Genomic DNA, 23,510 nt, shown 5'->3' on the forward strand with positions numbered 1-23,510 from the left:
CCTTTGGGCAGTAGCAGGCAGCAGTTAGCTCCCTCCTCTTCTTCAGGCTGAACAAACGCCCCTTGTCATGCTTCATGTCCTCCACCCCACAGCCATCTTATGGCCCTTTGCTGGGCTTGCTCCAGTGTGCCAATGCCCCACAGTGTTGCAAATGTGCCATGAATCGTAGAATCATAGAATAGTTTGGGTTGGAAGGGACCTTCAAAGCCCATCTAGTCCAACCCTCCGCAATGAGCAGGGACATCTTCAACTAGACCAGGTTGCTCAGAGCCCCGTCCAGCCTGGCCTGGAATGTCTCCAGGGATGGGGCATCTACTGCCTCCCTGGGCAACCTGTGCCAGCGTTTCACCACCCTCATTGTAAAAAGTTTCCTCCTCATGTCTAGCCTGGATCTCCCCTCCTTTAATCACTGCTTGCTATGTTCTTGCTAATGAAGCTGAGCATTCGGCTAGCCTTCAGCACTGCAGAGACACCCTGCTGGCTCTGGAGGTACCCCCATTCTCACCACGCTGGAAGATGACTGGCTACCATTGCGGCATGTACAACAGGCTTTTTTGGTGTAAGGACTGACCCTTCTTTACCCTCAAAGGAGGATGGGACCAAAGAGATGGAACTGTACTTCTGTGTAAAGGGGCTTTACAATTCCCTAGAAAAGGTGGCACCTCCCATGTCAGGATGAGGGCTGGGAGAGATCTGGGTTCCCAACAAACTAAATATTAGGAAGTTCTGCCAGGAGTCAGTCACCGGGGTACAGTTAAGGCCATGTGGGGAAAACATGAGTTTAAGCTTTTTTTGCATTTTTTCCTTTTTTTTTTTTTGGTGCCACTTATAATTTTTCCTGGTTCTAAGAAGTTCCTGTCTGCAGATGTCAGGCCCCGTTCTCCAGGAGGTGAACAGGCCACGCTGAGCAGCGTTCTCTCTACTACAACAGCCTTCTCTGTCAGGTTTTTCTCAGAAAGCCACAAAAAACCAAAGGACCCTCTGTAGCTGCACAGCGCGCAGTAGAAGACCTGTAGAGTAGACGAGAGTAGAAGATAAAGCAGCTAATGCTTTTGTGTCCTGTGTAAATGCTTCAGACCCTTTGCTGATGAGATGAAAGTGTCCTAGAAATTCAGGCTCTGTGAGCTTCCAGTGCTGGGCTGCCACATGAATTGTTCAATCATCCAGCTGCTTTCTGATGTCCATGGCTGTCTCATGCTGCCAAATGTGGCCAGGAGGGCTACACAGCTCTGCAGGTGTGACTGTCTCTCCTGGCACGGTGCACACTTCATATTTGGCAAGGTTGACAGGAAACAACTGCCTCCTAAGACCCCTGGTAAAATCACACTTAAAATTAAAACATAAGGTTATATGTTGAGGAACAGAGCATGTGGATCACGCTTCCAGAACAGAATATGGTATCCTGGGAAGAAAAGACTCCGGGGAGGGAGATAAATGATAGCATGCTGTATAAAATGGGATCTCAAAGAGTGAACAGATTGTGTTACCTCTGTTTACAGCACAAGTTACTGGAATGTGTCCATGATTCAAAAAAGGATGTGGAAAAATGGAAGAGTGGTACAAAAAAACTGACTTAGCCCTGGAGATCTTGCTTTTGAGTGTACAGAACTTGAGGTATTTGATCTGTTTTACCTAATCCAAAGGAAACGGTGGTGAGCTCAGGCAGCAATTTTACTACAAACAAAAGGAAATGAATTTTACCCATCATAAAGATGGTAGAATTATTGTTAGAGGATGTTGTCGAGACCAGGAATATAAAGTAGGTAGTTTGTGGATGATCAGTTCCTCACTGGCTTTTGAATATGATGACCTGGATATGCCGGCCAGCTGAGGATGTCCTTGGTTCTTGTTTACAGGAAGATTCTATACGATGCCCTGTCCCTCAGCACCTTTCCTTAGGGATCTTGTGTCAGCCATAGCAGAGCACTAGGCTGGAGAGACCATAGGCACAACCACTTTTACGCTCCCGCATTCACAATCGATCTTTGATATTTTCTCCCCATGAGGAGATGTGAAATAGAGGCAGGTTGTCTGCTCCAGCAGAGGAGCGTAATGATGACCCGTGGCTTGAAATGAAAACCAAAATCTGACTGGAAATGAGGTATGTGTTTTTCAGAACAAGGCTCTGATGTGGGAAGAACTCTTGTGGTGGCCTCTTCACCACCTGCAGGCTCTTGATGTGAAAAATGCTCAATGGCATCCTCTTGCTCTGCCCTAGGGTACGAGGCTCTCTGCAGGAATGATGGAGCCATGCCAGCTGATCACCATCATGAGACTAAAACACCATCTATTCATATTTCCCCAAGCTTTTCCCTTACTCACAGACCTGACTGCAGGGCTTCCCTAAGAGTACATGTGGGCCCTTTTTAAGACTCGGGGAAAAAATCCAGCTGGTCTTGCTCTGCAAGAAAACTCCAGTGCAGGGCTGGGAAACAGCAGAAGAGTGTGACTGCTGAGCTGAGGCACACAACCTGCAGAGAAAATGAAGGAAAAGGCTCCTGGACTCAGATGAACTGAGGCGGTGGTGGCATGTGGGTGTGGGGACTTTCCCCTGAGTTTATCACGGACCTGCTGTTTTTTCCCTAGCTACAGGTGGTCAAAGGGCTCACTTGTTCCAGACTTGAAGGAGATACAGGGGTTTCTCTCTTTTTTTTTTTTTTTTAAAAACTATAATTTTCTTCGGTGTGTTGCTTATTAAGTCAAAATAAAAGTCACTGTGAAAGACTGGTAACCTCAAGGGTTCTGTGTGCCCCCACCTGAACTGTAAGAGCACATCAGCTTATGCAAAGGAGGAAATAAGGATGAAATGGTCCAGTCACAAGCCAAGGTAAAGTTCAGAAGCCTTAATAATGGAAAATGAGGCTACAGTCAAAATACTGGCCCAAGACTAGTTATTCAAAAGAAAAAAAAATGGAAAGGGAAGGGAAGAGGGAAGGGAAGAGGGAAGGGAAGAGGGAAGGGAAGAGGGAAGAGAAGAGGGAAAGGGAGGGAACGAAAGGGAAGGGAAGGGAAGGGAAGGGAAGGGAAGGGAAGGGAAGGGAAGGGAAGGGAAGGGAAGGGAAGGAAAGGAAAGGGAAGGAAAGGGAAGGGAAGGAAAGGGAAGGGAAGGGAAGGGAAGGGAAGGGAAGGGAAGGAAAGGAAAGGAAAGGAAAGGAAAGGAAAGGAAAGGAAAGGAAAGGAAAGGAAAGGAAAGGAAAGGAAAGGAAAGGAAAGGAAAGGAAAGGAAAGGAAAGGAAAGGAAAGGAAAGGAAAGGAAAGGAAAGGAAAGGAAAAGGGTAACAGCATTTCCTGCCCTGGTCTGTGAAAAACAAACATTTGAGCTGGACATAAAAAAAGACAACTCCTCAAAGTGAAGGGGCACGCTCATGGAAGGGTCAGAAGATGACCTGGAAACCTTCCCAGGTAGGTGCCTGAGGGTGGGATTCCACCTTACAGCTGCTGTCATGAGGAAACTGATCCAAGAGACTCTCTTGCAAATTTGTCTTCCTGTCTCAGTGCCACTGGGAATGCTACCTCTGGCTACGTACTCAGCCCCCCATGCACAATTTATGATAATATGGGCCCTTCATGGGGCTGTAAGACAGACCAGTGTAAACACTGGGTTTAAAAGGAGGAGGAGAAAAGGTGAGTGTGTAATTAGAGTAGGGAATAACTAAAATTACTTCCACAGCAGGTTCCTAGCACACCTGAGTGGATGAGAAACTGTGCTAAGGAGTGCAAAGGACAGAAAACTTTTAAAATGCCATTGCTGTCACATAGAAGCACACTCTGAATGGCTGGCTGATGTCTGTAAAGGGCTCCGGGACAAGTACACTATCCAAGCAGTGTCCTAAACCCAGCAGACAGTGCAGCACTGACAGACTAGAAGATACTTGGGGCAGTTGCTGTGGCTGCCTGGGGACTTGTGGGCCTGCCAGCTAAACCCAGAAGTTTGTTTCCCCAAGAAAATTCTGCAACTGACAACCCTAAACCAGGTTCTTCAGAAAGCTGCAATGATACCAGGTTCTATCTCTGTTGTTGGGCATCCAATATAGGTTCTTGATAACCAACTGGAGTTGTAGACAATGAAAAAAAGAGGCCACTAACTTCCTAAGGGGAGACAGTCAAACTTCAAGGCTCTACCTAGGGGATCCAATAAGGGAGGGAACAGTAGTGGGAAAGGATCCAAAATCAGCTACAGCTGAGAAGACTGCGAGTGGCGTGAATGTATATGTGCCTTTCTAGTGGAGGGGCTTTGGGATCTGCATGGATGGAGCCAGTCCTGGCCACAGAAGAAGAGTCATGAGCTCTGGGATTACTACAGCCTTCCCACAAGTCCTTTAAGTTGTGCAAAAGGCTCACAGGAGCTGTTCTGTTTAACCTTAGCTTCCAGGTAACCTTTCTCTGACAGCATGCGAGAAAAGTAGATGAGAGGAGGGCATGGTTACGCTGCCTGATGCACCTGATAGTATGGTATAACCCCAGAAAGGCTGTTTTTTGAGGAAGAACACATTGGAGGAAATATCCCTTTTCTGATCCAGAATTGTTCTTGTTCCAGACAAAAAGTGCAGTAAGGGCTGTACTGGGCCAGGAGAGATGATTTGTGGAGCAGATATTAGGGAAGTAATACAGTGTCCCATTTAATAGAAGTGGATTCAAGGGAGGAGGAATCTCCTTCCAGGTTCTGCCTTGCACTCTTGAGGCAAAGGACCATTTCTCCTGGAAGCCAGAGAGCAATCTGTGTGTGTTGAAATCACCCTGTGGACACCCAGACGAGACAAATCTGATGCTGATTGATCACACAGGTACTTCTTGTTTCTCCATGTTTGAATTAGGACTCTTGTAAGACCGGTGGTGTGATTGGAGCCATTCTTGATTCCTCCACTCCAAGAGACAGCTCACAGCAAGCTCTCTGCCAGGTATTTTGGGTATGGAGTTGCTCGGATGAGGACGGATCACAGTCTTTCAGTCAAGTATTTACAGAGATACCAAGTTTGGTGCCACCAGGGGGCCCTTTAGGCAGGAAAGCTGTAGATCTATGCTTAAAGGACTCCAGCGAGTCTTCTTTCACTAATGAATCCGTTCAAGAGGATCAAGAAAAGCAATATAAAGTGCACCCTCCAAGCTGAAAGAGGTGTTAGTTTGAGCTACGTTTGGTTCTGCTGCCTGTTCTCCCAGAGTGGTGCTCTTTTTCAGCACAAGCAGAGGTCTTGAAAGAAGAGATTGGGGCTTTGCCTTTGTATCTGAAGTTACACAGAAGGACTGGGTCCTGCTGGAGGACCCCTTGGAGTCGTCAGTGACGAGAGCATGTACAGTGCTGAGATGTTCTAATGCATAGCGACTGGGGTACTGCAGGTGTCACCACTGTACATCAGTTCCATGACAGCATTTTCCCTTCTTGTCTGCAGTCTGGGATCCCATCAGCTATCTGTAGGGTTTTCACCTTTGGAAATAAAAGCAAAAGCAACAGTGGCAAATACTGGGAACAACTGTAGGAATCTTGCCACAGATGGGAGACCTTAAATCAAGATTTGATCTGGAAATCCTTTAAAGCATGGAAAGACTGAGGTTGAACAGGATCATCTCCCAGTGAGAAACTACAGTCAACACAGCACACTGTTAGCAGTGCTCTACAAGAATGCTTATTTCTACAGCTATGAAAATAGATTCACCATCCCCAAAGCAGTCTATATTTTCTTTAGATATAAGCAAAACCTCATGACTAATTTGAACTACCAGGTTGGCTTTCCCAAACTTCTCTACTGAACCTTCTGTGAAATTTACCTTGTGGAGAGCAGACAAATTCCTATCTACCATGCTGCCATCCTGGAAGCTCAGGGGGTTTGTTGGAGCCGTATCTGACAGCCTCAGCTGTTTTCAAGACTGGATCTGACATAGGAAAAAAATCAGAAGTACCATTTAAGAAACTGTCCTTCACATAAGAAAACACCAACTAGCTGTAAGTTTTCAGATGGGATTTCTGGTGTGTTTATGGACAAGTCTAACAGAGTGCTACCTGAGTCCATGATGTGGAGTGCTGTCCAGCGAATATGTTTTTGTGAAGTCATTTGGATGCACAACAACAGAAAAACTGGTGAAGGATGCTTCAGGTAAGGATTGTTGAAAATTTTCACTACAAATTATGCAGCCTAATAAATGCACCCTAAAATGATGGATGAATTGCTGTAAGATGTGGGAAAGTCTAAGACATGACTCTATCTGAGCTGCCAGAGAGGTATTGGCGGACATACATCATCACAGACCTCTGGAAGATGACTAGTTTTGCTACATCTTATGGCATTTACTGGTTTTAGGATCTTCCATCTTGGATGTATGAAGCTCCAGGAACATTTCAGACTTAGGGACAAGATTCTTAATTGCAGGACACACGGCCAAATATCTTGCTGACATCATGGCACCAATTCATGGATTAAGCAACTACGTTAAAAATAAAGCATCTTGAGCTCCAATAAGACACTGGAGATGTTCAACTGGAATTTTTGAGATACCTGGTAGAGAATGGGGACAACAGATGTCATTATAAGAGTCACTGGAGATCTGTAGAATGTGCAGCTCTTATAGCCCGCCAATGACAAGTAGCATCAGCTCAATATCACCTGCAGCATATACATCAGTCGCATGCTCTTCTGTCCTCCTTACTGGGTGATCTGCAGCAAGTCACCTAGTTATCTGCCATAGTCTGCCTGCACAGACACACCTGACAAGGTAAAGCATGTCTGCTCTGATATCCCAGTTCTCTCAGGCTTAGCTAAGGAACTACTGTTGTGCACAGATACTTCCAGCTGGGACTCAGGCTTCCTGATCAGCCTGAGATGGGAAAGCATACTCTTCTGTGTCTGATAGAAAATGCTTCCCACAAGAGTGAAGCTCTATCTGATGGCACCATGCTTGGTCCATACACCATTTTGTGTGCCTGAGACCCTTGAATACTAACACCTGTGGCTGTCCATGTTTTGCTAAAACCGTAAGAGCTCACCCCAAAACCCCAAACTCAGCCACTCGTAATACCAGCACTCCAGTCTTGTCCATCTGCAATATGTCCCCAGTCTGAGCCCACACATGTAAACACAGACCCCTTCTCTGAGGAAACACACAGGCTGGATCAGCTATGAGCATGTTTGTCTTTGCTCTTGAAATAAAGGAGAGAGGTGGGAGGGAAAAGTACATGGGCTTCTTAAGGATCTGGGAAGCCAAGTTGCTTCGGTTTCCCATATGGTGTATGGGAAGCGACTGAGCAATGCATCTCCTAACCAGAGGGCCTAAAGAAACCCCTGATCCCAGATGAAGGCATGGAGAAGTAATTACTCTTCACTATTTTTTTAAGCTAGTACAACTGGGTTATTATGGACTTTCCTGAAGCAAGAAAGGTTTTCCTCCCAGACCAGCAGCAGCTGGAGGGCTCACTTTTTCCAGGTCTAAAGGAGGTTCCGCAATTCCGCCCCTGCAATAGTTTTGATTATGCTGGTCTTGTTTCATTTATTGGCTTAAAACTGGTGTGAAAGACCAAACAGGCTGGTGGATCATTTGCCTAAGGGGGAAATGAGGAGGTGACAGCTATAAGATGAAAAGAGCATTTGTCTCTGGGCACAGCACTTCAAAATATCTTCAGACGCTGCTCAGATTTTCCATGGCAGGCCTGTATTTCTCCATATATCGCAGAAAAATGTAGGTGGGAAGGGACCTCTAGAGATCTATAGCCCAACCCCCTTGGCTACAGCAGAGCTGACTTCAGAGTTGGTCAGGTTGCTCTGCTTAACCAGAAGCATTAACTGGTTTTATTCAATCAACACAGAGCACAGCTGACTCCTCTCATGCTTGCTGTCTGCTGCTCACCACCGCAGTCAGAGCTGTCCCATTCAGGAAGCTGTGCCTGCACGGTCACCCAACAAGGAGCAGCTCACATCTCACCAGTACTATCCTGGCAGGCTTGGCACCCCCTGCCACAGCCTTCAGGAGGTGAGCTTGCCTCCCTGGTGGGTCCAGGTCCTAATTGTCCAGTGATTCCTGCCAGGGAGCAAGGGCTCACTCCCTCGTCAGAGGTTGGACAGGGAGCTGTAGGCAACTCTATCTGCTCTCTGCACTGACATCTGCATTTGCTTTTCTAAACCACACAAAAGGACTGTTGGAAGCAGAAATTGTCCGTCTAGAGGAAAGTCTAGCAGAGCCTGCAAGAGCATGACTGCACCACCTCCACACCTCTCTCAAAGCAAGCTCTCTCATCCTTGGAAGTGGATGAGGAAGAAGGAAATCTCTATTTGCTATTGGCAGGACCAGAGCTGCTAGTAGCTTGGAGCAGGTGCCATCCGTAGCATGGAAGGGACCATGAGCACCAGACATGTCCTTGACAGCTCTAACAATGCTGTGATTGGAGCAAGCAAGTTGCTTAGCAAAGGCCTCCTGACACCAAAACCTCTCTCAGGTGAAACCACTAAGGACTTTGTTGTGGGCTTATTGAAAACTAAGGTCTGGTCTACAATCATACTTGACCCAGTGGTAAGACCTGATCAAAAGGCAACTATGTTCAGATGGTACACACTTCCGTGCAGCCTCTTTCAGTTTAATCTCAGCATGCACTGACTTGTAGAGCGTAACTTTTGGTAAAACTGATAGCGTTGAGGGAGTTCTGCCCTCAGCTGATGAGGTTAACAGATGATCACAGGAATTAAATTAGATGAGTGGAGAATTAACACAGAACCCAGAAAGGTGAATAAGGCCCCTGAATGGTATCATTATTTCTGAGGAATCACTGATGAAGATGGGCTTTGTTCTTATCTTGATAGCACTAGCCTGACACTCACTGTGGAAGAAGAATTAGATTGAATTATAAAAAGTATCTTCAAGTTTGGATGTAAATCAAGCACACAGGCAGGCTTGAGAGGAAGTGCAGTGCAGAAGCCTGTATCCTCAACTTTTTCTGGAAATCTATGCGACTTCTTTCTGTGGTTGCCTTTGTCAGCTAAAATACCACCAGATACAACATGGATCTTTGCAGGTCTAAGGAAAGGGAAGAAACTGCGATTTTTCCATCATGCTATCTGTAGCCCCCACCTCAAGTCAGCAATAATGTCCCATAGGTCACCAAGATGAAAAATAACCAAAGCAGATATTCTATTTCTAGAACTATAGCTGTATCTTTTAACTATCCATAGATGATGACAAAGGTATTCAATAAAACTGAATAAGATGGAAGAACCAGGAGAAGCTGTAGAGCCAAGGGGTCCATAGAGACATGGGAAACCTGGCTGGCAGCCCTTTCTCACTTCCTTTTGTCCTGCAGTGTTTCCCTCAGAGGAAATGAGGGATGGCTGCTCACATTGCTAGTGCTGGGCTAACAACCAGGTGGTGGCTCGCTTCCTTCTGGATGACCAGCTCAGTAGAGTCAGAGGTACTGGTGTTGCATCCACATAGAAAGCAGAGACGGAGTTCTCTCTCCATACCTTCTCAGTGGCAAGTACATTCTTCACTGCTCAGAGTCAGGCACTGCTGCAGTGATGGGGACGAAGTATGAAAACTGTAATCAGCCTCTGCAAAAATCATATCATCCACTAATAATTTATCCTCAGTACCAAATAGTAAAAGGTGACTGGTCAGCAGAAAGTTTGAGGAAGTCCTGAGGACTTGCTCCAATGTGAAAGTATCTTAAACAGAGACTAGAATCCATCATTTTTTATAATGGAGCAAGAGTTGGAACACAAAATTGCAAAAGCACGGTTAAAAGACACATGTAAGCAGAGTGTCCAAGGCCGGCAGGAACAGGGAGGGGAGTTGCAAGTCATAGAATCATAGAATAGTTTGGGCTGGAAGGGACCTTCAAAGCCCATCTAGTCCAACCCCCCTGCAATGAGCAGGGACATCTTCAACTAGATCAGGTTGCTCAGAGCCCCGTCCAGCCTGGCCTGGAATGTCTCCAGGGATGGGGCATCTACCACCTCTCTGGGCAACCTGTGCTAGTATTTTACCACCCTCATTGTAAAAAAATTCTTCCTTGTGTCTAGCCTGAATCTCCCCTGCTTTAGTCTAAAACCATTACTCCTTGTCCTATTACAACAGGCCCTGCTAAAAAGTCTGTCCCCATCTTTCTTATTGGCCCCTTTTAAACACCGAAAGGCTGCAATAAGATCTCCCTAGAGCCTTCTCTTCTCCAGGCTGAACAACCCCAACTCTCTCAGCCTGTCCTCACAGCAGAGGTATCCCATCCCCTTGATCATTTTTGGACCACCTCCAGCAGGTCCATGTCTTTCTGGTACTGCGGGCTCCACTGTTGGAGCCCTCAATCTGAGGCATCAGCTCCTTTCTTTTGCAATACTCTTCATGGGGGGAAGGCACCCTAGCTGGCTGTGGCTCCAGCTGCCCAGGGACCTCTGTGGAGCAGGACAGGGTTGCAGGTAACATGACTGAAACCAACCCAGAGCAGCAGAGAGTGAACATGGCTGCAACAACTGTGCTGCAAAGGCCCCTGAAGACAGAGCCCAGCACATGGCTCCAGCTGGAGATGGGGATGTCCCAGAACTGTAGGGGCCTGTTGGAATCAGGCCCATCCCTGCTGGAGGAGAAGGGCCTGATTCCCCTTCCTGACACCAAGCTGGGGAAGAGGGAAGGGGCTGGGGCAGGAGCACCATGGATGTGGTTGCCCTTGGGCTGAGATGGGTCCAGACCCAGCAGAGGCTTCACCAGGAATGGGTACCAGGAGCAGTGGGATGATCCAGAGCGTTTCCCAGTGCCCAGAGCACCTCACGGCTCTCAACTTTCTATTATTTGGATCTCCAGCTGCCTAGTGAGTTTTGTGGAAGCAGGACAGAGCTGCAGTGAACATGGCCTTCCAAATCTCTACTTAGCAGCTCAGCAGTGCCCCCCTGGACCTTCTGGTGTAGTCTAAAGAGACTGTGAAGCTTGGGACAAGCATGAGGAACTAGAGGATCTGCACAGCGACAACCTGGGTCACATCTGGATTTTCTGCAGGGCCAAGAGCCCTGCAGTAGGAAGACAGGCCAGGGTTTTCCCATCTCTCAGCCTGCTTCTGGTGTCCATCACTTGCACTCACATTGCACAGTGCAGTGAGATCCCACCAGGCAGGCACACCCACCCCCTGCCCCAAGACCTTTGCAAATGGGAAGGGTCTTGGCAGCAGCCGTGTCCTTTGCACCACACTTGTGTCCCTCTGCACCCTGGGGCCAGTCCTGCAGCCAAACACAGACATTTGGAAAAAATGATGTTTGCCACTTTGCTGCTCTGGAGAAAAGCAACTGTTTGTGCTTCCAGTATCTGATCTATTGCTGCAGTTGGACAAGCACAAAGCCACTGATGCTCAGAAAGAAGTCGGTATTATTTACAGCTCCCAGTCTCAGTGGCCCATTGCATGATTGCCAGAATACAAGTTTAAAATATGAAAAGAAAGCTAATGGCAATTTTAAAGGTCTACAAAGATAAAAAGACAAATGCTTGATACGCATCTCCCAGGTGGCTGGTGGGACAAAGAACTGAAGCTTTTGCCTCTTGAAACACGTCCCTGTGGCTGTGACTGATGCTGCACGGGTCAGGCCTGGAGCCAGGCAGGAAGGCCATGAGGCAGCAGAGGGTGAGCGCAGTGCAGGGCCATGCCCCAAAGCTGTGGCTCAGGTTCCTTTTCAGAACCTCTGTTGCCTGGTGTCAGGACCCAATGGTGGTTTCCGGAGCTTCATGATGGCCCTGGAGCTTCACCTGATGTTTGTGCTGCCCTCACTGTATCCACCTGGCAGAAGGGGAGGAGCAGGACCCATGCAGGCTGGTCTGCAGTGCAGAGGCCATCTGAAAAATTAACACAGGCCTTCTAACAACAAAATTAGAGTTTCCCTTGCTACCTCCTGCTGGTCAAGCCACCGTATCTTTCTGCAAACCAACTTGTTTGGCAATCTGATCAGAACATAACCCAAGATGTACAAACACAACTGTCCACACAAGCTGTTTGAAACTTTTTAAACACTTTTATTTACAGTGCTAGTTGAAAACAATATATATATTTATATCTATCATCCTTGTGATGTCTGTGCCATAGAAAATGCTGTGGCTATATTGCCTTTAATTTACAAAAAATGGTCACAAGAAAATCTGAAAGGGAAAAAAAATGGAAATCAAAGTTTGGTCCCCAATTATTTCTTTCTTGGTTTGTCTTATAAAAGCCTCCAAATTAAAAAAAAAATACACAGTTCAGATGGAATTTATATATAAAAACAAGCCTTATCTTCTGAAAAATTCACGAGGGCTAGCTTGCTGTCATGTAAACTTGGAAAAAAAAAAAAAAAGAAGCTTAAAATAAATTCTGTCTCCGTGTGTAGTCTAACAGAACCATTATTTGCTTGTAATATTCTTTTTGTCTCTCAGAGTTGAACACGAAAGCAGATAAGACCTAGGACAGGAAAATGCACCATGAGATCTGTGCCTGCAGCCTCCTGACTTCAGGGAGGATACCCGACAGCAAATCTGGGAAGCAGAAGCTGTCAAGAATTTCAGTCATACTAGTGACAAAAAAAAGGAGGGCAAGTGACAATGGAAGGAGACGTGCTCGCCAGGTGAAGAGCCTGGCAAGTTCAGGCACTGGGCCCCAGGAAACAACGAGGGAAGAGGATCATTTGTAAATGGGGCACAGCTGAAGGGATGTGGGGTCTGGAATAACTTCAGAGCTGGGGAATGTCACAGATGGGCTAGATCTTCGGGTGAGAAGGAAACTGCTGTCTTCCCTGTTTGAGAGCACTTCTAATCTTTCCTCATCTGAGACTGTGTGAAGCCAGAGGCTAATGGACAGTGCAAGCACAGGCTGGAATGGAGGAGGAGAGATGGACGGAACAGAGGAGATGGGAGGGGAGGACTCAAGCTGAAGACCCATTTTCTGTCTTCTGTCTCTTTGGATCCACTTCATCCTACATAGGATGCATGGAGGAAAAAAAGGAGTTACCATCAGTCACCACACCAAGGCACATAATTTCTCCATAAAATTCTTACTGCTGGTCTTTCCTCCATATGGAAATGTGTTGGGCCCACCCTAAATCTCCTCCTCTTTAAAGGATTTTTGAGTACCCAACACAACTGTTCTGTTGATGGTCACAATTAAGGTGTGGACAGCTCTATTTGGAGGCATATCTGTGCTGTTACTTTTGGGAGGTAATAACCCCAGGCTCACAGCACTTCAGACACTGAAACCCACCCTGACAAGTCCACCTTCTGGCCTGAAGTCCAGAAGTCACAGGTGTTTGAGGGGTCATTGCCCAGCACCATCTCAAACACCTTGATTCTCAAACTCTCAGCACTGTGACTACTAGTGGAAGGACCAGCATCCTCCAAATAGCCTACAGGGGTTTATTATCCCCTTGCCACATCAGATTTGTTTACCCATCTGCTGCTGAAGCAGCAATGAGACCCAAGGCCAATTTGAGATGCTCAGCAAGGGCATCCACAGGGATCTGATCAGCACATAGCAGGTAACCTAGTTCCTTCTCACTGCCATTACTCTCACACTATCACTCACCTCTTCTTCCTCTGCAGATCGTTTTTCTGCATGACCATCCTGCTCTTGCCCATTCTCATCTCCTTCTAAAGCACGAGCAAGAAAGGAAATAACAGGTTAATTGAAGCAGCATTTAAGGGAATGTAATCTCAGTCAGAGGGATTCAAAGGAGGAATTTCCCTCCATGATCTTCTATTCCTCCACAACTTGATAATTCCCATTCTCCCTATAGCAACTATTCCTACCTTCATCCTCATCACCACCTTCTTCTTCATCCACATCATCAGGATTCTCTTCTTCATCCTCTTCAGCTCCATTTTCCTCATCCTAAGTGAAACAAATTGGTCAGAGCAGAAATTGACATTCCCATGTGCTCTTTGCTTTAAGTACAAGAACCACCTCCATAGCTCCATCCACTTCAGACTCCAGTCTCAGATGTGCATCACCTGAGTGACCTCTGCACTGCTACTCAGACACCATCATTCCCACCATTCCAGATGAAACCTTCCTCCCAAACAGCCTTTTTTCCAAAACCAATCTTTCCAGTCCCTCCCCACCAACATGAACTGCCTTGGCTTCCACAAGCTTACATCCCAACCAGCTGCTGCCATCCAATCAGTTAAAACATCTCTCCGGTTACAGGCTAATGACTTAACCTATGGTCATGGTATATCTGCTCCCAGATTCCTTCTCACCTTCAGCAATCTGTGCATTTCATTACTGTTCCTTCCCCCACCTTCTTCAACTTATACTCCTTACGCACCTCAGGATACTTCAGTAGGTGCAGGACCACATCTCTCTGCCACCTTGTCCTTGTCTCCATTCCTGTCTTTGACCTTTTTTCCTCTCCTCACTAGGCCATGCTGACTACGCTAAGTCTTTTGAGGCTCATTCTCCGCAATTATCCATTTGCCTCTCTCCCTTACGAGCTCCCTTAGCCTGTCCTTTTTCTTAATCTCCCATATTCTTTTTATATTCATCGCCTGCAGTGAGGCCAGCTAACCACCCCTTATAAACCACCCCCCCGACACATCTAAATATATCCCTCAGAAGGACTGCACCTCTACAATCTCCTTCTTCTTTTCTTTGTGGGCTGTTTTCTCCTCAAGTTTTTCCTTCTTTTCTTTCATTTCCTATATGTGAGACGAGAAAAACCATTTCAGTGGTAAGAAAATAAAAGATTGGGATGCTTAAACAAAGAGGGTTTAAAGGAGATGCAGACTAACGGTGAGGAGAGAAAACATATTAGGTGTTAAACCTGCCCTCCCTGACAAAGAAAAAGCAGCGAGAACGCGTCAGAGCTACTTTCAGACAACGCACATGTGGAAACCAGAAGTACGCAAGAGTTTGATTTAAAAGAACCTCGTCCGTAGGACCGAGGCGTTTCCGGCCCGCCGCCCGCGCTTTGTGTCCACACAACTTTCCACCCGCCCGGGGGCCCCGCCGTCGTTAAACCGCTCCCTAACGGCCCCGCCGCCTCCCGCCCCGCCGAGAGACGCGCAGGCGCGATCCCCCCGCACACACCCCCGCCCCGAGCCGGACCCAGCGCGCGCTCCGCCCGGCCAATGGGGGGGCGGGGGCGGGGCGGGGGGCGCGAGAGGTCTCTCGCGCCCCCCGCCCCGCCCCCGCCCCCCCATTGGCCGGGCGGCGGGCGGGCCCGCGCGCGCCCCCGGTCGGCCGGGCACCTCAGACGCCGCCGTCCGGCCCCGCAGGGAGGCGAGCGGGGGGTCGGCGCCTTCCGCCGCCCCGGTGGGAGCGGGTCGGCTGGCGAAGAGGGAGGGTGGGTCTCACCTTAGCGCTCAGCTCCGCCGGCGCCTCCTCGACGCGTTTTTCCGACATTCTGGGCCGGGTAGCGAAGGGAAGAGGCCGGTGGGAACCGTCCGGGGGAGCCCCGCGGGGAAGCGAGCGAGGGTCGGGAGTGGGAGGTGGTCAGCGGCGGGAGCGCAAAGTCCCAGCGATTCGGAGGCGGCGGGCTCCCGCCCCGGGGGCCAAAGTATCAGGGTCTCCCGCGGTGGGGGGATACGCCGGGGAAGGGGATTTATACACCGCCCGGTGACGAGGGAAGGAGGGACCTGCGGAGGGAGGGGAGAGGGACGGGAGGCGGAGGAGGGAGGAGAGAGGGACGGGCCGCGCCGCGGGGAGCGCGGCCGGCAGAACAATGTGCGCTCAGCGCTACACAGGAGCCGACGGCCGCCTGGCAGCGGGGGCGCGGCGCAGCCCCCGCCGAAGCGCCGCCTCCCCCTCCGGCGCCGCCCGGCCCGTCAAGGCCAGGCGGGGGCGCGAAGCGCGAAAGCCCCGTTGCGCTCTTCCCGCCGAGCCGCCGGGCTGCGGCACCACGCACTGTTTGGAGCACCCGAGCCCTCTGCCCGCCGTCCCTGTGGCACAGCCGGGGGAGGCCACTGTGCGGCCCAGCCGCCGCTCTCAGGGGACCCCGGGGTGCGCGAGGAGCGGTACCGCGGGGCCGTGTGGGACGGCAGCGCTGGCGACACCAAGACTCACGCGGCCTCCCGCCTGGAATTTTCCACTCCAGCGGCCCGCCTTCCCTCCCGCCCGCCCGCTGGAAGCGCTCCCGGCGGCGGGGCTCCCCCGCCCACCTCGCGGCCCGGCCCGGCCCTCCCTTCCCTTCCCCTCCCCCCGACCCGGCGCTGAGGCCCCGCGCGAGAACCCACTGGGTGGGGGCAGGGCGGGAGAGAGGCTGCTTTTCCCGCGCTCTGTCCGCGGCGCAGGGAGAGGGCGGGGCTCGGCTCTCGCGCAAGTCGGCGAGGTAGTTGGCGGTGGGGGCAGGGCTAGCGAGCGCGTCCCGATTCCCCATATAAGGAGGGACGAAAGAGTGGGCGCCTGATTGGGCTATTCAAATGAGCTGTCTGCCTGGCAACAGGCTTCCTATTGGCTCTCGGGGGCTTGCTTGCTGGCGAGGTGGGGGGTGCCGTTGCTGCAGTGAGGAGGGAGGTGCCGCTGGCACGTGGGGTGGTGGGGAAGGTGCGCGAGGGATCGAGGGTGTGGGGCAGTGCCGGGCTGCGCTCCTGCCCGAGGCCGGCCTCCCCCACGGTGCGGCTGCCCTCTTTGGGTGTGGGGGGCTGTCCTGGCTGGCGTTTGGGGCGGCTTGCGCGGAGAGGGGCACGTTCGGCAGCAGCCGGCCAGCGTGGGGCGCGGGCGTTGCGCGCAGCCGGCGCTGAAACCGAGGGAGCCGTCGGTGTCGTCAGCCCCGTGTGCAGCCCCACTGTAGCACAGCAGGTGTTGGGGATGGGCCTCGCCATCCCCCCGCCCCTAGGTCGGCGGTGGCGGTGCCCCGTTGGCGCTCTCGGCTGAGGCAGCTGCGGCCGCCCGCTGCCAGCGCGGCCTCCCGCTCCCGCGGCGGGGCGGGGCGGGCGGAGGAGCGGCCGGGCGGCATGCGGCGTGCGACACTGCACCCTGCCGGCTGCCGCAGCGCCCTGCCCGCCGGCCGGCGAAACCGGGCTCCTCCCGCCTGCGGCCCCCGCCGGCCCGCAGCGAGCGGCCGTGGCGCCGGGCAGGGGACGGCCCGCTGAGGAGGGTCGCCGCCCAGCTCAGTCTCGTTGTAAGCAAACCTCCTTTCTGCAGGGTGGCAGGTTGTGTCTTGCAGCTGCAGAGATTTGTTGCTAACTAAACAGATGTTCCTATGGCTGCGCTTCAGACTGTTCTTTGTCAGCTTGAGCAGACTGGGCTGACTAAATTCCCTTTACCCTTCCCAGAAGATTTATATTGTCCCACTCTTAGTCAGAAGCACATACCAAAAAATCTGCATGCATTTGCAAGCCTACGTACAAAACTAGGCGTGAGTACATGTGGCTGTACACATGTACACAGCCATTCTTACAGGTACACAGGAAGGTTATTGTTTGGAAAATGCACTTAGGCACACAAGCCCTTCTCGGCCTTCTGATACAAGCTCAGTAAGCCTCAGTGCAAAGTCAGGATTTAGAACTGGTACTCCAAGTTCAATAAGATGTGTTTCAGTTTGAAAATTTAATAGAAAAAGCTATGCCTGTGGGACAGGAAGGGTAATGAGTGCCTGTCTCCTGAAGGAAAATTATGAAAGAGATTGGATAAAGCATCATCTGTGTGACAGGGAGGTAGCAGGTCCCCACCTTGCCATCTTCTCTCTTCCACAGCTACAGCTGCTTCTCTCAGATGATCTGACTAATCTGTGTTCTTTCTAGCTACACACACTGCATAGTGTCTGCCCCAAAGAAATTGTCATGTAACCCAGACACACAGATCTAGACTAGCACCAAAATAACAGATCATTAAAATAAATGCATTATTTTTTTTTTTCCTTCTGTTCCATACAGCCCCTCTGGCCAACTTGTCAGGTCTACCTGCTATCAGCATTCAAGCTCTGGTTTGGTTCAATTACCCTTCTTTCATCCCTCTCTTCTGCAAGAAGAAAACCTTAATTTCTGGAGCTACACCCAAAAATAGGAGCTGAAAAAATCTATAAATCAGACATGTTGTTCATCTCTGGTGCTTGTCAGGAGACATGAGGCACATGGCTCTGCTGTTCTCTTCACCAGTCCGGGTTTTCATCCTTTCCTTTACACAATCAGTTACTGAAAATGCAAAACTACATCAACACTCATCCCTTGGCAGAGACATTTTCATATTAATGCACGAACAGGCCTTGACACAACATCCTAGAGGAGAGAAAACAAGGATTATATTCAGTGATGTTGCTGTGCCCAAAGCGCGTTGTAGACACAAACAGCGCGGATGCAAACAGACCTGTTTGTGTATGGGAAGCCCGTTTCCAACAACCTGTAGGATGGGGCTGCTTGGTCAGCTCTATAACCTGCTGTGCCACCTGTGACCTCTCCCTTCCTCCAGCACTTAGAGCACACAGCCTCGTGTTTTCCCTTCCACGCTCCCCACCATATATATATCCTCTTTGCAATTTTTACCTTGTCTGTTGCTTCTCAACTTTTGCCTTGTACCTGTATTCTTGGCAGCATTCCTCCCATGGCCCTGTCCCTGGCTTCCCTTTGCGACATTCTTTATCTCATGTACAAAATTAATGTTGTGTCCTCCCCTTCGTTTTCCCCATGTCCCATTTTGCCCTGCATCAAGTATGTTTTTTCCTTTAAATCCTATGTGGGACTCTTCGTGTGTTGTGACATGCCTGCTTCTTCATCCCAACTCTTCTTGCCCTTCAGATCCTGACAGTGACATTGCCTTGGCTTCTAGCATGCAGCTGCCTTCACTCAAGCCCTGAGGGCATGCCTTAACCATCTCACCTAACTCTTCCCTGTGTTTTCTGCTTCTCCACCAGATTCGTCCATCTGCGTTTCGTCTGCTGGACTGATTTGCAGATTTTCTCTGCTCCCTTCTCTCATCTGTATTTTCCCCTTAATTGCAAAAGCGAGTGTGCTCATTGTGTGGTCTGCAGATGCGAGTCCCTTTTCAGCATGTGCTGTAATCCTTGCCTCAAGTTGCTTTACCAACTCAGCAGAATATATTCCATCCTTTTCAGAGCCTTATGTTCTTAGACAAAATGAGAGAGGTGCAGAAGTTGCATGATATATAATTGTTTGGGAACATTGGTAATATGCGTGTCTGTCTGCAGCCTGGAGAACAATATGAATGTAATTTTCTCTGGACAATAAATCACAATTTTTGTGCTGTACGCTGTTTGTGTTTTGTGCTTATGCAGGTGCGTGCATGTGTTTAGATGCAGTACATACCCATTTGTGTATAGTGGTGATATTTTCTCTCTGTTACATGCATTTACTATTGTGAGTATAGAAAGTATGGTACTTTTGTACTGAGGCATGTGTTAAGCCTACGTGTATGTGTCTTCATACATGAGCATGTGCTTGCATATGTGCCTGGGCTTTCATGCATGGTATGTATATCTCTGCTTCTAGCATATGCAGGGTGCATGCACCTAGAAGCAAGTATTCATGCATTTTGTTTTGATACCTTGCTAGTCTTGTCACTGTATTGTTGGGAAGGCATGGACTTTGTTGTTTATGTTGAAGGCTGAACTAACTCTGAGCCATTTTCTGAGCAAGACACAATACTGGGCATTTCAAGGATTTTATTTTGTAAGCTAACTCATAAGTGGTTCCAAAACTCTTCCAAACTGTTTGTTGAACAACAAAAGAGCACAAGGTTGTGTATTTGCATTAGCTTATCTTAGATTTACATAAATTCAGACACAGAGTAGCTGTAGTTTCACTTAAAGTGAAACTAGCAGAGGGAATGTGTTTGAATGCATTTACATATTTAATCCACACCATTCATCTTTCTGTTCTGCGTCCCTTAAAAATCCAGGCAGATAATCACTTTTCTTCTTTCATGATGCTGCATCCTGAAGTCAAGAGGAAATATCAAAGAATTCAGCCACCAGCCAACTTTGCGTTGGCACATGGTAACACATTTAAACAAGCACTGCGGAGGGCTGGGAAGCAGGGTAGTTAGCATGATGAGAGGAAGCAAGAGGAATAGAAGGGAGTGACGAGGGGTGACACAGCCTGTCAGAAGACTGGAAAGGGGAGGGAGGTTTTCAATTGTGATTTTCGTGAACCTCTCTTTGCTAACACAGCACAGATGGAGGTCGTGGTTCTCACCCACAGTGTGACAGACACATTCTTAACATGAGCAAAATATTCTGCAAGTAATCGCAGCCACGCAACACAAGCTGCAGCCACCACAAGCTGGCTCTAGCATCCCAAATATGAATTGTCATGTTTGAGGATCAAATCAGAGCTGTCCTTCACTCAGGGTGTCCTTCCTCTGAGGTCATCTAGTTGTTCGGTGAGGATTACGTAAGAGGTACAGATGAAGGGAACCAATGAGGAAACAGCTGTGGGCCTGACTTCTGATAATGATGATTTCTTTGCCTTACAGGCGTCCACAGGGGCCCTGGAACATTTGGACACATTAAGAAGCTGTTTGTGTGTTCCTGGCCAAAATGATTGGTCTCTGGAAGCAGCAGGTAACAAGGTATGATTTTTCAGCGTCCTGTTTATTTACCTTCACCACGTGATACTCAGCTTGCTTTTAAAATGCTTCCATAGTGGCTGCCCCCTTGGCTGACCTGCCGCTGAGGGTGATGGGGCTGGTGCGGGAGACTGCCGGGCGGCAGTAGGCGGGAGAAGGTGGAGCTGAGAGCAGCGTCGCCATTCACCCCTCTTCCATTTTGCCCTTCACTCAGCTCCTCCTGGCTGCCAGCTGAGATCATTCTTCCTCCTCTTTCCCTCATCCTCCACCACCTGCAGCAAAACCTGGGCAGCTTAAAAAAAAAAAAAAAGAAAGGAAATGTAGAGACGTAGTTAATGGCTCTTATTCATGAGGAAAACAGAAGCAGCATCAATAGCAAATGTGGCAGAAACAAGATGGGAGTCTTGCTTCTCATTCACACCCCCACATGCTTTGTTATTCTAACCCTGTGAACGGCCATTCCCTTGGTGCATGTTAGGCATAATGTGGTGACTACTACACAGAAATCTCTCCTACTAAGAGTGCCATAACACAGCTTCTGCATTTCTCAGAACTGTGGGCTTGCCCATGTTCCAGAACAAGGCTGCACTTCCAATTCTTCCTTCCAGGGTTTCACCCAGCATTTGCCACCAGCATGATTCTTTGCAAGCTAGATTGCCCCAAGATTTGCTGAACTGGTAATACCACTGGTAGCGTAGAGTCCTTGGTAAAAGAGGTTCATCAAGTGTAGATGCTGCCTGTAAGGCTACAGAAACATCCAGTAATACAGCCTCAGCCCCCAGTCTCATAAACTCAGCCCTTTGGGTTGCGGGCCACTTGCAGAGGAGCATCATTAGGAACAGAAAAAGGATCTGCAAAGCAATATTTCTTCCAAACTCCGTTCTGTTCCTCTGCATTTGGAAGGCAGCAATACTTGACTTAGAATTTGGAAAAAACTGAGGGAGCCCTACCATCTTTAGGACATTGCAGGAGTGGGAGACTCACTGGTATCTGGCGGACAGCAAGTAATTTTATCTCAGATCTGAGGAGAAAAAAAAAAAGATGCTTACATTCTTGCCCAAGACACTCTTTACCTGCCTTTGAATCCTGCCACCCAAGGTCAACTCCACACATTCTAGGCAAGCACCAGCAGAGTCTCAGAGCAAAATGAAAACACACTAAACAGGAAAGGCTTTCCAGGCTGGAGGTCTCTGAAGGATGATTCGGGGTTGCAAAAGAAGCAGCAGAGGCTGAGGCAGCATTAGCAGAGGCGCTGTATGAACTCCAGTGCTCATAGTTCAGCTCTGGGCTAGCGACAAGAGAGTGTTTCAGCAGCTCTGCTATGAGCAGCCTCCCCAAGGAGCACTGTGCCAGAGGTTCATCGCTGCTTAGCCCATGCCCTACCCATAGGATCTGTCTCCACCTCACCATCCTGCACCACTGTGCTGTCCACAGCTTCCATGTTGTGGACATTAGTTGCAGCCTCTGAAGATCACACTTACTAGATACAATGGCGAACATCTGAAGAGTCTTCTACATATGCACAGGCCTCCAGTGAGAGGTCTTCTTTCTGGATACCAAGTAGTTTTGAGACCTGCTGTCGCAAGACATATCGCCAAGTCCCCTATGCATTCCACCGAATAAAGCATGCTACTGGGTCTTTTTCCACGGTTTGACTCCGAAATCCAAGGACATGGCTCCTGCCACAACGCAAAGAGTTCAATTTCTCAACCACAATTTGCAACCTGCTATTTCCAGTCTTCTGGCACGGATTTAGTCTGGCTCCCGCACATAGCAGGCAGGATGCAACAGTCAATAAAAACACCACTAAGGAAGCGCACCCTGGTATTGAGCTGGAATGAGTCAGTGTGCTCTCTTCCTTCTAATCCTGTGGAATTGGTGGTAGCTGAAGGCAACCAGCATTCCCCAGGAATGGTGACAGTGACTGTCAACCCACCCATTTGTGGAGGTTCCCCATCACTGCTGTAGGTGCGCACACCAAGTACCTCTGCTTTGTCTGTGGTTCCTGGTGGCAGCCCAAGGGCTGTGATGACCCACAGCTGTCTTAGAATCACAGAATCATAGAATAGTTTGGGTTGGAAAGGACCTTCAAAGCTCACCTAGTCCAACCCCCCTGCAACGAGCAGGGACATCTTCAACTAGATCAGGTTGCTCAGAGCCCCGTCCAGCCTGGCCTGGAATGTCTCCAGGGATGGGGCATCTGCCACCTCTCTGGGCAACCTGTGCCAGTGTTTCACCACCCTCATTGTAAAAAATTTCTTCCTCATGTGTAGTCTAAATCTTCCCTCCTTTAGTTTAAAACCATTACTCCTTGTTCTATTACAACAGGCCCTGCTAAAAAGTCTGTCCCCATCTTTCTTATAGGCCCCTTTAGGTACTGAAAGGCCGCAATAAGGTCTCCCCAGAGCCTCCTCCAGGCTGAACAACTCCAACTCTGTCAGCCTGTCCTCACAGCAGAGCTGTTCCAGCCCTCTGATCATCTTGGTGGCCTCCTCTGGACCACCTCCAACAGGTCCATGTCTTTCCTGTGCTGAAGGCTGCAGGGCTGGACGCAGGACTCCAGGTGGGGTCTCACCAGAGCAGAGCAGAGGGGCAGAATCACCTTCCTCGACCTGCTGGCTCAAAAATACCCTCCCTGTTTCTGCCTGGCAGAGCACTGGGGTGGGTGTATGTGTGCTGCTCATGCTCTCAGGCAGGCAGGCAGGCAGATGTTTCAGTTGCCCTTGCGTGCCCATGCTGTGCAGGACACCTGGGCCAAGTGCTGTTCCTGCAGCTGCCTGGATGTGGCTGCAGACTCTGGCAGTGAAACAACTGGTAACCGGCCACTGGCGTTATTGTGACCTGCCAGGTGGCAACCTCCATCTCCTCTGTGGTGTCCCCAGCCGGTGAGCGTGGCAGAGGCACCTGTGACTGTGCTCCCTCTCGTTCTGACCTTCGGGCGCTCGCCTTGCCCGTCAGCTGCCCCTCTGCCACGGCAGGACATCGGCAACACACCACCACCTCTGCCCGAGAACAATGGCCCCTTGTGCCTGGGCATGTTTTTGCTTGCTGCCAGCTGCAGCTCGCTCCCGAGCCC

The 23,510-nt window shown here is 49.5% G+C and overlaps 1 protein-coding gene and 1 long non-coding RNA gene across 2 annotated transcripts; one reads left to right on the top strand and one right to left on the bottom strand.

Annotated features, from left to right (window-relative positions):
- Positions 1-12,751: 12,751 nt before the first annotated feature.
- Positions 12,752-15,576, bottom strand: PTMS (parathymosin). The gene is made up of 5 exons (XM_065626856.1): positions 15,269-15,576; positions 14,539-14,610; positions 13,723-13,804; positions 13,499-13,563; positions 12,752-12,893 (listed from the first exon to the last, which is right to left on the bottom strand). Exons 1-5 carry the CDS (start codon positions 15,314-15,316, stop codon positions 12,843-12,845), a joined length of 318 nt encoding a protein of 105 aa, XP_065482928.1. The 5' UTR covers positions 15,317-15,576; the 3' UTR covers positions 12,752-12,842.
- LOC135984511 (uncharacterized) lies at positions 15,160-22,265 on the top strand. The gene is made up of 4 exons (XR_010605640.1): positions 15,160-15,257; positions 19,766-19,862; positions 20,342-20,429; positions 20,512-22,265. It is a non-coding gene; the product is annotated as an uncharacterized LOC135984511 (long non-coding RNA).
- Positions 22,266-23,510: the final 1,245 nt, after the last annotated feature.

The sequence above is a fragment of the Caloenas nicobarica genome, chromosome 1 (assembly GCF_036013445.1).
Source record: "Caloenas nicobarica isolate bCalNic1 chromosome 1, bCalNic1.hap1, whole genome shotgun sequence".
Classification (NCBI taxonomy): domain Eukaryota; kingdom Metazoa; phylum Chordata; class Aves; order Columbiformes; family Columbidae; genus Caloenas; species Caloenas nicobarica.